This window comes from Dermacentor albipictus, chromosome 1 (genome assembly GCF_038994185.2).
Source record: "Dermacentor albipictus isolate Rhodes 1998 colony chromosome 1, USDA_Dalb.pri_finalv2, whole genome shotgun sequence".
Classification (NCBI taxonomy): Eukaryota; Metazoa; Arthropoda; class Arachnida; order Ixodida; family Ixodidae; genus Dermacentor; species Dermacentor albipictus.
This window is the reverse complement of record NC_091821.1, coordinates 483,663,996-483,680,042: the sequence shown is the minus strand read 5'-3', so window position 1 is coordinate 483,680,042 and position 16,047 is coordinate 483,663,996. Positions and strand designations below refer to the sequence as shown.

Here is a 16,047-nt window from a genome sequence, read left to right as displayed (position 1 = left end):
TTTCTTCTTCAAAAGCGTGTGAGTCGAGAAACTTTGCGGCTTGGATATCGTTAACTAAGTAACGTGAAAGGGGTCTACTAGGTTTGCACTGCATATATGCGCCGTGTCTATCGGTAAATTTTGACTAAAAAAAGAATATCTGCAAATTCAACGCACGAAGTTGTGTATGATGCTTCGCTAAACATTTAACATTCCTGCAGTACTTAGCTATGAGAGGCATTGCATTTTACGTGGAAGAAAAATTTGGTAATTGGCGTCAACATGTTATCTGATTTTAGAAAGACACTGCCCAGCGAAGCTCTCATCATGATTCCTATTACTCTGGTGTGTTGTTCTATTCAAATATGGCCATTCATTAATGCGTAAAAAATAGTTAAGCGCGCATTTCTTATGAAAAAGTTTGCTGCTACTTTCATCCCCCTCTGAAACAGGCCTCCAAATTTGGAGGCCTGTTAGCAGCAAAGAGCAATTCGTATTTAAATACGAATTGCTCATGGCTGCTAACACGACGGCGCGTCATGTAGAGTATTTACATAGTTAATCACCTGAGAGAAAAGTTTCGTTGTTAAGATCGAGAGCCACTCAATTGAAAGTGATGAAATGTTTCATAGTGGCCCTCAGTAGCCTTTATCGACTATATGGCACAGCCCTGATCACGTAACGGTAGCAATCGACTGTCCGTATGGCGAGGCACGCTATGTTCGCGAAACCCATCAGTTCACTACAACTTCGAATTAAAACCATAAAGCATGTTTCTTACAGCGCCAACTGGAATGGCTAAAGTATTCTCGAGCTACTACACCGCAGCTTAAATTTCCTGTATACAAAAGGAAAATTCAAGCACCTTCTGTCTCACCATGTCTCGATCCAGCGTTATTCAATTATACAAACGGATAACTATTCGCTTCGTCGGTACATAAAAGAAAACCTTGCAGGCAAATTAAGTTTGCTCCAATCCAATCGCAAACATTCATAAAGAAAGCACCGCAAGCCTTGCATATACTTTCACTTGATTTCTGACCCTCCACCGGGGGAATTTCGATATCTTCAATATGTCCCATACTACTAATCATTGACGCTTCGACTTCTTTCTGCCTGCAGCTATGCGGTCCAGCAGGCATACTTCGCTAAAAAAATTGGGCCGAGCAGCCTGTGTCAGTTCGCCAAACAGATTCGTCATGTATATTCCTCAAGCAGCAAGCACCAGTAAATTTCTCAAGTGAGTTTGATTTGATTTATTAATTTCCATTTACACACACACACATGTACAGAGGAGTGGTAAGTGGATGTGGATGAGGGAAAAAAGTCGCACAGACGCGGCTTGAGGTAACCTCACCCCCTTAGGTACAATATGGCTGCATGGGGTAACACATCAAGCGCCATATAAATTACATTTATATAGTGGCCATAAAACATTGCAGTTATACAATATATGAAAGAACAGTGAAATATTTCCACAATAACAATGCAAAACACACTGCGGCATTGAAATAAATAAATGATATACACTTGGTAATATAGACAAAAAAAGAGGAACATAACTTACATTATTAATCATTAACAAACGCGCCCTAAAGAGGTGAGTTGAACGTGTAACACGGAAAAGGAATTATATATTGGTACATTCCTATTTGTACTCTGTAAATAGCTGTAAGCCTTCATTAACTTTACTTCAAATTTCCGCCGCTTAAAAAAAATAAACACGTGAAGAACCGCCTAATGTTGACAGGCAGTTAAAGAAGCAAGTGAGGCGTGTAGAATCTAAGCTCCAGTATTAGTTAAGTCCCCGCGCTACTGCCGAGCGTTTCTGTGAGGAAATGCAAAAATTCGATATTATACCATGAACTACTCGTCGTGAGCAAACCTATTTTAGTGGAATAAAATCAACGTAACTGCTGTAGAAATCATATAAAGCCAGCTTTGTGACATACTTGTTGCACCGCGGCAGGCATGGTATCATAACTGGATTCCTATAGGCTATGCTTTTGCGATTGTCTATCCGCGCATGAAAAACCCGCAATGGGCTGGTCTGCGTCGCTTCGGCTGGCACTGTAGCGTTGCCTTCGAGAGCTGCATTGTTGTCTAAGAAATTAGCTCTTTGAATAAATGTTCACAAAGGAAGACGTCGTAAAAATATATTTGAGACGACCACCATAAGTATACAAGCAGAGAGAACGAGGGCGAACAAACGAAAACATCGCAGAAAGCGCCCGGACAACGCCCGAACTGTAGCAGACGACAGGCGCGAGTCCGTGCCCTGACGTCACGCGAACGGCGCTCGCGTGACGTCTGCGGCGCGAGCGGCGAACGCGAGCGGCGCTCGCAGCGCCGCTCGCGTTCGTTCTCGTGGCTAATAGCGTAGTGGCGAGGCGGTTGTGCTTTGATACTCAGCGCTTATCGCGGTGAGGGTATTCAGGACATTCAAGAGCAAGAATCGCCTTCACCATCCAGCAACTAGCAAACAGTGAACTCCACTGTGCTGTCGCCAATCAACGAAGCAACCATGAATATCTCTCTGGACAGCATTCTAAAGCGGCGTGCTTCATTGAAACGAAAGCCTTGGTCGAGCCTCTTTTATCCGACATGGACGCTTCTGACCTGAGCAATGTACCCTTATACTTGCTCATTCGATCTCGAATTTTGGTATCGAGACTGAAATTACGTTGCATTGGAATATATGCCTGAGGCTCGTTTCGTTCGCAACAAGATACTTCGCATGCGCGTCACGTTATCGAAGCTCGGATACTACAGGGTCGTTCTTCAAAACTGATCGGAAACTCAATGTCCGCAAGTAATGGGCACCGTGGTTTCTCGCTTCATGGTTAGTTCTCGATTCAAGTGTGGGAACTGAAATTGTGCATGCGTTTCACGTGCGTGCCTTGTGAAAAGGAACGACATAGGTGACCAACATTGTTAAATGTCAAGAGAGAGAGTAAAGTTAATAGAAAACAGCACTCGAGCGCAGGTAGCTCTTCCGCTCTACAGTGGGTGGTCCCCCGAGTCCAGAAGTCCAGCGGCCTTAGCTGCCCTTCTGGCTCGGTTCACCAGGTTGAGCTAGTCCGTCGAATTCGAGCTGGACAGTGCTGCCTCCCACTGCCGTGTGGTGGGATGTGTTATGGGTGTGAGCTGTGGTGTGCTTGCGCAAGCCCATACCACGTGGTAAAGCGTTGCGCATTGATCGCAGTGTGGGCATTTAAAGGAATACAGCGCAGGGTCTATGGCGTGGTAGAGACCTACGTGAGGACTCAAGTGTTTGGAGTTTTCGCCATATTACAGCTTTCTCTCGCATCAGGGCGTTATGAAGCGGCGGCAGTATTTTTTGTGAAACGCGATAGTGCTGTAGGATGATGTGTAGGTTAATGCTATGGGCTTGAGGTGGAACTGCTCAGCACGACCCGCTCGCGGCTCCCGGTGCGCATGCATTCGGGCGTAGGCGCGTGCCTGCTGATTGCCGCGTAAGGACTCATGCCCCGGAGTCCACACAATTTGTACGTATGGTGGGAACTGGTGCGCTCCAATCAGAATGCGATGTGCGGCCCTGGAAATCATGGCCCTGGAAAATTTTCTGCATGCTGTCTGAGAGTCCGTCAGAACCACGAAGCACTCCCAGTGCGGTCTCGTCGTAATGGCTGACGCTATAGCTAGTTCCTCTGCCTCTGCAACGCTCTCTCTGGAAACCGACGACGCATTTATTTCGGTCCCGTGATTGTCGACTACGCTGGTGACACATGCAGTGCTTCTTCATGTGCTGGCTGCGTCGACGTATAAGACATTGGGTTGGTTCTCATACTTCCTCGCGAGCGCATGCGCTGGGGCATGTCGCCATCCGATGTGGAAGGTCGGGCGAATGTTTCTGGGTATTGGTGAGACGTGCGTAGTTTCCTATATTCGTGTTGGGATTTTTGTAACTGCGCTGGTCTTCCGTACAGAACATCCAAGACGTTTCATCCCGCTGTTGTGCGTTGTAGCCTTTCCTTCTGGTTTAACAGGTGAGCCTCTATAATTTCCTGTGTGTTGTTGTATACCCCTGTCTTCTCGAGGCTAAAAGTAGCCGTTCCAGGAGGGAATCCAAGCGCTTGCTTATACAACTTGCGCATCAGCCGGTAGAGTGCCTCCACTTCCACATTGCTGAAATTTAAATATGCTACCGAGTACGCAATGCGGCTCCCAACCAGAGCCTGCACTAGTTGGATCAAGTCCTGTTCCTTGAGTCCCCTCTTCCTGCCGGTAATTCGTTGCATCATGCGCAAGACTTGCGTGGTCGTGTATTGTAACTTCTGTATGGTGTATGCTCCGTCCCCGTCCTTTTGTAAGTGTAAGCCGAGGATTCGAAGTCTATCCACATTGGGGATATCTCTAGGAACTATTCGCTGGTGGATGTTTGGTGCCTGGGTTGTTGATCGTCCTCGAGAGCACTTCTCGATTATGAGGAGCTACGACTGCTCCGGCGCGCATTGCAGCCCGCATGTCACCGCGTATCTTGCTACGACGTCCACTGCCTCCTGCAATGCCTCTTGCTGTTCTCCTGTGGACTCTCTGACCGTCCATATCGTGATGTCTGTAAGGCATCATATGTAAGGCATGTCTGAGGCATGTCTGTAAGGCATCATATGTAAGGCATGTCTGATCCCCGGTATTTTCTCGAGTTGGATTGGGAATTTCATCATGGCCACGTTGAAAAGTGTCAGTGACAGCACTGCTCCTTGTGGCGTCCCTCTATTAGGTGTCTACTCGCTGTGACCTTACAGTTCCCAGCCCTATTTGGCCATACGATCTGTGAGGAAAGCCCTCACATAGTTGTAAATTCGTCGGCCGCAATTCGTGTCACTGAGATTTGCTAGTATTTCTTCATGCCCCATTTTGTCAAAGGCCCCCTTTAGGTCTAGTGCAAGAATTGCTTTCGGGCAGCCCCACGGCTTTACTGCATTCAGCACTTCCTCTTTGAGCTGCAGAAGCACGTCTTGCGTAGACAAGTTGGGCCGAAAACCAACCATCGTGTTCGGCATCAGTTGATGTTCTCGGATATGCGTCTGTAGGCTGTCTAAGATCACGAGTTCCATCAGTTTGCCGAGTCAAGAGCTGAGCGAAATGGGTCGTAGGTTCTCCAGGCAAGGCGTTTTCCAGGCTTTAGTATCAGCGTAATCTCACCATGCTTAAATTCCGCGGGCAAGGTTTCTCTGCTCCAATGTATATTGAATAGTTCAAGTATTGCCTGCACGGTTGCATCGTCCAGGTTACGTAGCAACTTGATGGAGGTTCCCTCCTTGCCCGGAGTGGTGTTTCGAGTGAGTCTTGCGATCGCTCGCGTCAGCTTGGAACGCGTTATGTGCCGTTCGAGCTCGCTGTTTTCCAATCTAGAGCAGTTAGCCGCAGCACTGCTCCCGATTGGCTTGCCAATGTATCTACTTTGTAGGGCACACAATAGCTCATCGTCTGTGCCTCCGAAGTTGTGTATTACTCGGCTCATAGTGTGGTTGCTTTCTCTCTTGCTCAGGTTCGGACCTAGATGTCTGAGTATGGCCCACGTCTTCGCAGTGATCAGCGTTCCTTGGAAGGAGTTACAGAACTGGTCCCAGTTCTGTCGTGCAAGTTGCTCTGCGTAACGCTCTGCCTCTACCGTTAGCTTCGCGATGCGAATTTTTAGCTTACGATTGTGACACTGCCTTTTGCATCTTTTCAGCAGACTGTGACGCCCTTCCCACATGTGTAAGAGGCGCGGTTCCACTGCCGGATTGTCCGTCGTAAGTGCAATCTCCTTGGAGTGTTCGGCCACCAATTCATGGAGTTCTTTATCGTAGCCCTCCAGATAACTTATGGTTTGAGCATCTTGCTTTTCTCTTTCACTCCGGAACTTTGCCCAGTCTGTGATTTTGATGGAGCGTATCTTCCTTCTTGGGAAGTTTCCTGCGTCTACTGCGATGCCCTGTATGAAGTGGTCGCATCCTAGCGTCTCGTTAGTGTTTTCCCACTCGACGTTCCGAAGTCTGGGCGTGAGCGCAAGATCGGGACAAGTGTCGCGGGTCGGTCATGCTGTTGCCTATTCTTGTCGAATATGTCAGGTCCGTCACTATCGTAAGTAGGTGACGTTGAATGACGTTGTATAAGGTTGTTCCCTTTCTGGTGTGTCTGACGTAACCCCCCGCCACATGCGCCGCGCTGAAGTCGCCTAATACGAGGAGGCCGTTTTGTCCAGCTAACTGCCTGGATTGCTACACCAAGTTGTCTAGGGACCCCAGCGTTTCTTTCGGCGTGCTGTAGCTTGCTTCCGTCCGCTATTTTCTTTCACTTGCTACTGCACACATCAAATGTCCGAACGATGGCAAGCTATAGCCCCATCGCCATCTTATACCGCCACGCAAATGCGTTTGCTCATCGACGCACGTTTTTCTTGCACGCGTTCTCGAACTCTGCGCAATTCTCGGACTGGTTTTGCGCTTCCGGTGTTAGCGGTAGTGGGCCCCATTCTTTACAGACGGTCTCTCCCATTATTTTCACTTTCTTTCGCATTTTATTTTAGAATTTTTTGTGTTATTTATTATTTTTAACGCTTTACCCCAGATAACGAATGCTTGCAGACGCCGCGGCTAGAGCATCCGCGCAACAATATGAGCAATCCTGCGAACGCGCAGCTGGCGGCCCAGCTTAGCGTCTCGGTAACAAAGCTGAACACCGAGACCATAAATTAAATTTCAAAGGAATGTACAGGAAATGCAAGCGAGAGCGATGCAAAATAAGGTTGCGTGGTGAAGCAGAGGCAGCTTTGGGAGAGAGTGCCCCACGGGTCTTGTTTATGTCGACCGGCAATCTGTTGCGACGATGAATCAGCAATATCCAACGAATAAACACTCTGGCTTTTCACTTTCCCTCTTTCTTTTTTAACTGAGCAAAACTTATTTTCCATAACTTCGCTGAACTTTCATGTCATAACTTTTCACCGGATAAGCGGCACCAATAAATGTTGCGACTGCAATTGCCAAAGCCCACCCTTCGTGGTTCAGTATCAGCCAAAGTGGCAGTTTTTCTGGACGTCGTTTTCTCTTCTAAGCTTTCTTGGTGTTTATAAGGTCTGGAAAAAAGAAATCCGAGTGAAATGTGTGCTGCGACAGCCCACGACGTGTTTATATGCGGCTCGAGAAGCCAAACTCGAAAAACCACAAAAATGTTCGATCTTCATGTTTTCGTTGTGACTAACCCTAAAAACAATTCTTGCTGTACTCTTATAAAATGGTTGCGCCTCGATGTTTAAAAAAAATACGTGCAGTCGTAGGTTAAGCGGACCTTCTGCGAACAATATTTCTTGAATGTGCAAGTTAGCGTTGCTCTTGAGCTAAAATTCAAATGAGGCTAACGCGCTGGAACACGACACAGCAAGAATGTTTTCGGGGGCTGTTATACACGTTGCAGTAAACTACCAGAAATGATGGAGCCAGATATCAAGTTAAATGATAATTTTGCGAGCTAACGACAGCTCCATGTACGCAAGGTCACGCAAGCCAGCCACTGTATCGCACGCGGGTTTTATTTATATTCTCTCTTTTTGTGATCATTGTTGACAATACGGCGCTAACTTGTCGGCGTTGCCATGGGTCACTCGCTCCATGCATAGCCGTGAGAAACTGTGAAAGGTCACCACTGCAGAAATGCAAAAGCAGCAGTTTTTGCTGTAGCTATGCTGTGGTGGTGGTAGTAGTGGTGTACGGCAGACGAGGTCATGCCTGTCATGCTTAGCAAGCAATTGTTCGGCCTGAGCATCTCATTCACTTGTAGCAAAGCTATCTTATCAAACATTGCCGAACTCTGCGTCTCGCAGAAAGGCTAGCGACAGTCGTAGTAAAGTAGTCTTCGTGACTACTGTGGGCCCTTCAGGGAACATTACATCTTGTTGTGCCATTACCACAAGCCCGGATTCCGAATCTGCAAGATGCGGAATCTATCCTGCGAGCGCCATAATTCTCCCTTCCCGAGTCAAGATGCTGCGCCGTCGTGCGGGAGAAGCCTCGGCGAGCAGCGTGTTTGGACGTGTCCGCGTGTGCCAGACAGCCCGGCGCCGCACCTCCCTTTGCCTGGAGGTCACCGCGCGCGCGAACTTTGAACCGGGTGGCCAGCGCGGTCGCTGGTTGGACCCCTCGGACGACCGTCGTGTGCTGACTTTGTATTGGGCCGTTTGAGTGACAATGGTCCTCGGGGATTATAAAAGCAGCGACACGCCGCCTGAAAAACAGGATCCGCCAACCCACCGGGAGAGAGTGTCGCTCCCGACTGGGGTGAGATGTGTCACGCGTTTTCGCCGGACGTCGTCGTGCGAGAACAGTCGCGTTTGTTGTGAGCACTCGGCCCCAGTGCCGACCCGTTCATGTCCTGTATGATAACCTGTATATAATGTATAAAGTCCCTTTTGTTATTCTCATCGACGCCAGGCTCGGAGTCTTCGCTACCAACGCTCTGTCACGAAACGGGTGACGAGCGCTACGGGACCACAAAGCCGTAATCGTGGTGCAGCGGTACAAGTTCGTAACACTGGTGGCACCGGTTGGATGTCGTAACACTGGTGGCACCGGTTGGAGGTCGTAACACTGGATGGCAGCTACGGGATTGACCGGCATCAGCTACCTCGGCGCGGTGAGTGCCTGAAGTTTACCTCAAACACCAGACTTTCTCTGACACAGGTTATAGTAGCTTAGGGAAGGATTTGGTGTTGCATTGTGATAACCTTGTGTGTTTCAAGCCTAGTAAGAGTGTTTTGAAAACCAGGGGATGCTGAGGGGGTAAACAGGGCAGTGTGTGAAATACTTGCATATGTCTTACTAGTAGTGTGATAGTAGCGTACGGCAGGTATATTCAAAAAGGGTAAACAGCAGGAGGACAGTGTGAACGATGGAGAAGTACAAGGTGAAGGAACTTCTCGAAATTTGTGAGGAGTTGGGCATTGAGTTGGGCTCAACCAAAAGAAAGAATGCGATCCTTGAGGTCATGAGGACTGGGGACGTAACGGCTGAGGAAGCCGCAGAGGCCTTGGCGGGTATCAATGAACGTCGGGAAAGGGAGGAGAAGGAACGTTGCGAGCGGGAAAGGAGAGAACAGCAACGTCGCGAGGAGGAAAAGGAGGAAAGGAGAGAACAGCAACGTCGCGAGGAGGAAAAGGAGGAAAGGAGAGAACAGCAACGTCGCGAGGAGGAAAAGGAGGAAAGGAGAGAGATTCGTGAGCACGAGCTTAAAATGAAAGAGTTGGAGACCCGAAATAGCTCGCCAGCGCCTAGTCTCACTTCTAATGTTCCAAGAATACGCGATCAACTTCCACCCTTTGTCGTCGGAGAGGATATGGCCAAATACCTCGTGAAATTTGAGCACGTGTGTGAACAGAATAGCATTGAGCGATCCCTTTGGGCACAGAATCTGTTAGCCTTGCTTCCTGGGGAGGCATCAGACGTAATAACTTGCTTATCGAAAGAGGCGTTTGAGAGCTACAGTGATGTGAAGGAAGCGCTACTGCGGAAGTACAAATTGTCGCCCGAAGCTTTCCGGCAGAGGTTCCGGTACGCGAAAAAGGGCAAGGAGTCGAATGTTGACTTCGCGTTTCGTCTAAAAGCCGACCTGGTGGAATGGCTGAAGGGCGAAGAGGTTTACGACGACCGCGACAAAATCGTCGAATGCATCGCGTTGGAGCAGTTCTACCGTTGCATTGATGAGGATGTCCGGCTCTGGCTGCAAGATAGGCTAAAGGAGGTTAAGCTAAACAAGGCAGCAGAGTTAGCGGAAGAGTATTACACCCGCCGCAGCTTACACAGCAAGACAGTGCGTGTAGAAAAAGCAGATAGAAGAGATGGGTTTTACGGGAAGCCCGACGAACGGAAGGAAATCACGCGTCGCGAGTTTCGGGACGACGAGTCCCTTCCCAAAGAAACTAAGGGAAGGACAGAATGCATCTCAGAATGATGACGATGGTCCGAAACAGCGAAACGAAATGACGCGTTCTTTTGAAAAACGGAAACCGTTAACCTGCTACAATTGCAAAAAGCAAGGGCACATCGCTGCAAGCTGCCCAGAGATAATTGCTTTTGCAACGATACAGGAAACTTACAAAAACATACGTCTATTGGAGCCCTATGTGCAGGAAATTAAGGTAAACGGCAAGAAGTGCCGAGCACTGCGGGACTCTGCAGCAACTATGGACGTTGTTCACCCGTCTTTCGTCTCCTCGAGTGATTTTACGGGAGAGTGCGTTAGGATACGGCAAGTGGCCGAGAAGGAGAGTGTCTGTTTACCGATCGCAACGGTTATCATTGAAGGAGAGTTTGGGAAACTTAACACCGAAGCCGCGGTGTCTGCCGCCCTCCCGGAGCAATTTTCCTACCTCTTCTCAAATAGCTCGGAGCAGCTGCTGAGGGATCAGGGCAAATCATTCTTTGCCGACGTGGCGTACATGGCCCCCACGCGATCCAAAGCGCGCCCGCTGTCGAGGGAACTTGACTTTGAGTCGGTGAGCGAACAGCGGTGCGGCACACGGACTGATCAGGGTAACTTGAGTGGCGAGCAGGCACGGGAGAGGCAGAGCTCGGAGGCTGGCCTGGTCGAGCGTGTCCTGGAAGTGAATGGGAGTGACGCGTCCCGTGCTAGCCGCGATAAGGACACGACGCCGCAGTTAGGCGACGCAGGATCCACACTCGCTCCGGTTTCCGCCAGCTGGCAGGAGCAGGCTGCAGTTGAAAGGGAAACTCGGATTCGCGAGCAACAGGAAGATTGTTCACTAGCCGATCTGAGGAAGAGCGTCAAACGGGGAGTGGAAAAAAAGGGGGTTTCATTTGGCAAAGAATCTGGCTTATCGTACCGCCGCTACACGGATAAGCAGGGTCGCAAATATAAGCAGCTTCGGATTCCGCGAAAATATCACCGGGAAAAATGAATGACCTCATTTGCTTCCTCAGAAGTATGTTTTCGGTCCAAGTGATTTCAAGGGGACCATTCCATTTGTAATTATTATTGCTGATTAATAATTGTTTCTTGTCTATTTTGTTGTGTTGTTAATTTGAAAACTGGTTGTTTGAGCCTTGTGTACTAGATCGTACACCTGCCTCTTGTTGCAGCGGGAGCAAAAAGAGGGATAGCAATTTAGTTAGGTTAATTTGAATTATGGCCTTGTCTGGTGTTTGACGGGAGACAGAGGGCACTTGTTCGTGTTGGGTGTTGCCTTTTGCCGGTCGGTTTTGCAAGCTGCAGAACGACCAAGCGGGACCAGTGGCGAGAAGCAAGGTCTTAGGAACGACCCGAGCGGAGCTGGTCAAGGTGCCTTGGCGACGACGTGGTGAGCAGAGCTCCTGTCCTGGCGAGTCGGACCTGGGCACGTGAAGTTACCTGGCGTCCCGACACTGGACGTGAACTTGGACGAGCCTGACGAACGTGCGCGCCTGGCATCCGAGCCACGTGGAGGCAGCTCGTCTTCCCGGCGCCTTATCTGAGGGCGGGGATGCTGTTGTGCCATTACCACAAGCCCGGATTCCGAATCTGCAAGATGCGGAATCTATCCTGCGAGCGCCATAATTCTCCCTTCCCGAGTCAAGATGCTGCGCCGTCGTGCGGGAGAAGCCTCGGCGAGCAGCGTGTTTGGACGTGTCCGCGTGTGCCAGACAGCCCGGCGCCGCACCTCCCTTTGCCTGGAGGTCACCGCGCGCGCGAACTTTGAACCGGGTGGCCAGCGCGGTCGCTGGTTGTACCCCTCGGACGACCGTCGTGTGCTGACTTTGTATTGGGCCGTTTGAGTGACAATGGTCCTCGGGGATTATAAAAGCAGCGACGCGCCGCCTGAAAAACAGGATCCGCCAACCCACCGGGAGAGAGTGTCGCTCCCGACTGGGGTGAGATGTGTCACGCGTTTTCGCCGGACGTCGTCGTGCGAGAACAGTCGCGTTTGTTGTGAGCACTCGGCCCCAGTGCCGACCCGTTCATGTCCTGTATGATAACCTGTATATAATGTATAAAGTCCCTTTTGTTATTCTCATCGACGCCAGGCTCGGAGTCTTCGCTACCAACGCTCTGTCACGAAACGGGTGACGAGCGCTACGGGACCACAAAGCCGTAATCGTGGTGCAGCGGTACAAGTTCGTAACACTGGTGGCACCGGTTGGATGTCGTAACACTGGTGGCACCGGTTGGAGGTCGTAACAATCTTCATAGTTCGCGTATGTAAGACTTTCGTTTTGCAGACTGTGAAGAAACGCATCTTTTTCCTCGTCAAACTGCGGGCGTAACCATGCAGGGTACTGCACGTCACCGAACTCACCACATTAAGCACAAAGCGGGGAAGAGGATCGTCCAGTCTTAAAACAGCCAAGCCTGGGTGTAACCGGGGTTTTCTTTTTCTAATGCGATACAGTTATCCCTAGCTATGCTGTCCCGCCCAGTTTCATATTGAGATGCCGTAGGTAAGATGGCGGATGGCACAAGCTGCAACTTCGATGGTAGCGCTTGACATTTTGAATATTCCAAATTTTTGCAGCATAACGCTTCCTACAGCGGCTCCGGAAGCAGACGGAATATGAAGGGGGGGGGGGGGGGAGGAGCAACCCTAAACGTGCGATTGCAAAGAAATACTGCCCCGTGCCCTCAGGGCCAACCCCTTCTAAAACAGTAAATGAAGTATCGGTTTCACATTAATACAAATTGTTTGCGTCGACGAATAGAGCCCCGGCTCCTGCTCCTACGCTCAAGCACACTTCCACGGCTCCTAGGTTCCCAACAACATAACATATTTTTATAACTCACGTTGGGCCATGCTATTGAATAGCTTTACTGGTCACTAAATGTCCGATTATTTAATATAGTGGTCGTTCAATTGCAATTTCCTGAAAGATCAACAAGCCCTTTGACATGCGCAGCCCTGTAAAGGCATTGTGAATGCTTTGTCCGTAATTCGTACCTGGAATTTTGCTCCTAGTCTTCACTCTTTCTATGCAGGATGGATATGGAGGATGAGATATCATGGGTAAATATCGCAAGAAACCAGTGAGCCTGCCAATATTAATGAATAAGCTCTGTTTGAGAATCCAAAGTGCCTACTCCGCATGCCGGCGCTGCGATGAGAGATATTACTTGGATTAAATGAATACTCACTCTTGCGCGTCCGTGCACTCGAAGAAGTATTCAGTCCTGCAAGATGTAAACGAAATTAATAAACAAACTGACAGAGTGAAACAACCTTGCTTCAAATCATTTAAGCGTGTGACTTACGGTTCTGTCTTTGGCTTGATCATTGGGTCCATTTGGCTGCACAGAAAAGACAAGGAAGACGAACTTAATTCGTGGGAATAACGTGCTAGCTTGTTTAGCCTGCATGTGCACTCACGGGTTAAAAATTAAAAGAAAGAAATAATTTTTCTGGCGTTGTTCCTTTGATATTACCTAATAAAGCATAATAAAGAACTGTAAGGTATATAACGTTACATCGAACTTCCACGGTGCGGATGTATATTGCTACATTATATGAGATGGTGACTGTATGACTGTATGAATATGAATCTAACCTTAGTTCTCCTAATACGGCTAATTAATTTAATAGAAGGTAACTGGGTCGCACACACTGCAACTCTCATATTTATCGGTCCTTACTGCCCAAGTAACCTAAGACATTAAAAGATGCAGTGCAGGTTGGGGGTGACAGTGTGGAGAGTGAGATTTTCGATTACTTTTGACCACTATCACTCCTAGAGCGCAGAAAAGTATTAGTCAACTCGTAGCTTCCAAAATTTACGACCGCGATGTAAGTTGCCTCGAACATCGTGTCTGTGCATCCGAGACCTCAAGCGTACATACACCTCACTCCGAACTGAAGGCACCACAAAAAAAAAAAGTTGCAGATATTGAGATCACTCCTGTGTGTTCCGTTTGTGAAGTGCGCATCTCTGGCATTTCTTTTTTTCCTGGTGCATCTGACAGGGCGGAGAACTACAAACTTTACCATGTAACGGACAATCAGAACCGCCACTTAACATGAATTCGATAGCTTGCAGGGGCACAAAGTCACGGGAGTTATTGAACAGTGCACAGTGGCGTTCAACCAAAGAACAACCTCTACAGCCTAACCTGCCACTCATCTAAGCGGCACGGAACCATCGAACGCTTCTGTCTTTTCCTTGCGCATTTGCAAGAACAGAGAACTGGAAATTTTAACATATGGCAGACAGTCTGATCCGCCGCTTAATATGAATTCGCCAGCTTGCAGGGACACAAAGTCACAACCGTTACTGAGCAGTGCACAGTGTAGTTCAAGTGAAGGACAATATCGATAGCCCGACGTGCTACTCCTGTAGTTACGAAGAAACCATCGAGCGCCTATTGTGTATCTCTCATCACTACGACGTCCCAACGCCTCTCTCCGGACAACTTTGAGCCTACTGGACTCGAGACCATTCTCTTAGTTAAAGATGGCCGGATCGTGGCCTCATCTGTTAATGGCACAAAAGGCGCACCGGCCTGTGCATCCTGTGTATCCTCTCATGTGCACTCAGTCCTCCATCTCTTCCCCTGTTCCTGTATATGTTCCCCTTTCCCTTCTCCCCAGTGTAGCGTAGCAAACTGGACGCTCGTCCAGCTGACTTCCCCGCCTTTCCGCTCCTTGCTTTCTCTCCCTCTCGGGTATAGTTTACGTAAGCATTAGTTTGCTTGTATGGCTAGGGTTGCTAGACCTTGTGAAAAGGTACACGGCATTGGAGCGTGTTAAAGGGACAATAAAGGCAAATATTAAGCCAACGTTGGCTGTTCAAATACCATTCAAGAAACCTCGCAGCGCTTGTTTCGTGCCAAGAAAACATTAGTTTAGGAGAAAATCGCGTCTGAAGGGTCCGAATAACTGTGTTGCAATTATAATCTCCCGCCATCAAACCCGGGAGCGGTGACGTTGCATACGCCATCACCGCCATGTATCGCAGTCGGTGAGGAAAACGGCGCCAGAAAGACAGCGCTACGGTTTCTTGCGCAAAGCGCAAACGCGCGGTCATGGCGGAACCACACCAAGAAAGCGCGTTGGATTCGCCGCTGCGGCTACTCTTGCTCAATTGGCGTGTAGTGTTCGGGCAACGCGCGACATCCCGTGGACGTGGCATATTCTGCTACTTGCAGACTGTATGAGTTTCGCTATCCAGGAAACCCAACGCCGCACTATGACGAAACTACTGAAACGCGAAAGCGCAGGCGACGCAGGGGCGAGCGAAAAACGATACCTTTCGACCGCCGCGTCATTGCCAAGGGTCATGAGTTCTTTTTCCTGAGAATTGAATATAACTGGAGAAGTAGCATGTTCTTAGAACTTATAATGCAATGATCTTTTTCCTACGAGTAGTTGAGTACTAGCTGACCGAATTATGACGAGTGCCGACGTCATCGGGATTGTACTTGAATATCCCGATAGAGTTACAAACTGTGACTTCAACTTCTCAATTTCTAAAACTTTGTTCGTGATAGTATTGGAGGCTCAGACGTTCTCTATCATTATTCTATCACTCTAGTTTGACTTACTATTTGCCTTTACTCTAGCTCGGACCGAACTCCGATGCCACCTGTTCAAATACAAGTAAAACGCAGAAACGTTTTTTCAGAGATAATTACTGGGCTGATTAATCAATTCTTTACGCATTTGAGAGTAAAACTTAAATGCTGGTGGCTGTTGGAAGCAGAATTTTGATTTAGGCTTGAATTTCTGTAAAATTTCAAATATTGGTAAGCTCAAAAAAGAGAAGCACGAAGCTTCAAATTCGTAGCTTTTGACCAAGAACAGATTTCGCAGTTGTGTAAACGTCATCCGTTATAGCATCCAAAGCGGTCAAAAGTGATATATATATATATATATTAAGTTGATTTATTGCACCGTTCATAAGGGTAGCGCGAAAGTGCTACTCACATGTCAGTTGTCTATATGACAGCCATGTATAGTACATAGATGCCCTATAGTATTAGATGCCATTTGCAGAATTGTGATATCCCTTTTCATTGCTGAGTTACAGAGTTGTAAACTTGATGGTTTTGTTTCCTGTAAATTGGTGATTTTCAACATTTTTTATA

At 48.4% G+C, this 16,047-nt stretch overlaps 1 protein-coding gene across 2 annotated transcripts in view; it reads right to left on the bottom strand.

The window, feature by feature from the left end:
* Positions 1–16,047, bottom strand: part of LOC135901618 (uncharacterized) — a 49,520-nt gene that overhangs the window by 29,352 nt on the left and 4,121 nt on the right. For both annotated transcript variants that reach the window (XM_065431477.2, XM_065431476.2), the window contains exons 3-4: positions 13,222–13,257; positions 13,105–13,140 (exon numbers count right to left, since the gene is read on the bottom strand). In XM_065431477.2, the coding sequence (XP_065287549.1) occupies positions 13,105–13,140; positions 13,222–13,257 (72 nt within the window). The remainder of the gene's footprint in view (positions 1–13,104; positions 13,141–13,221; positions 13,258–16,047) is intronic.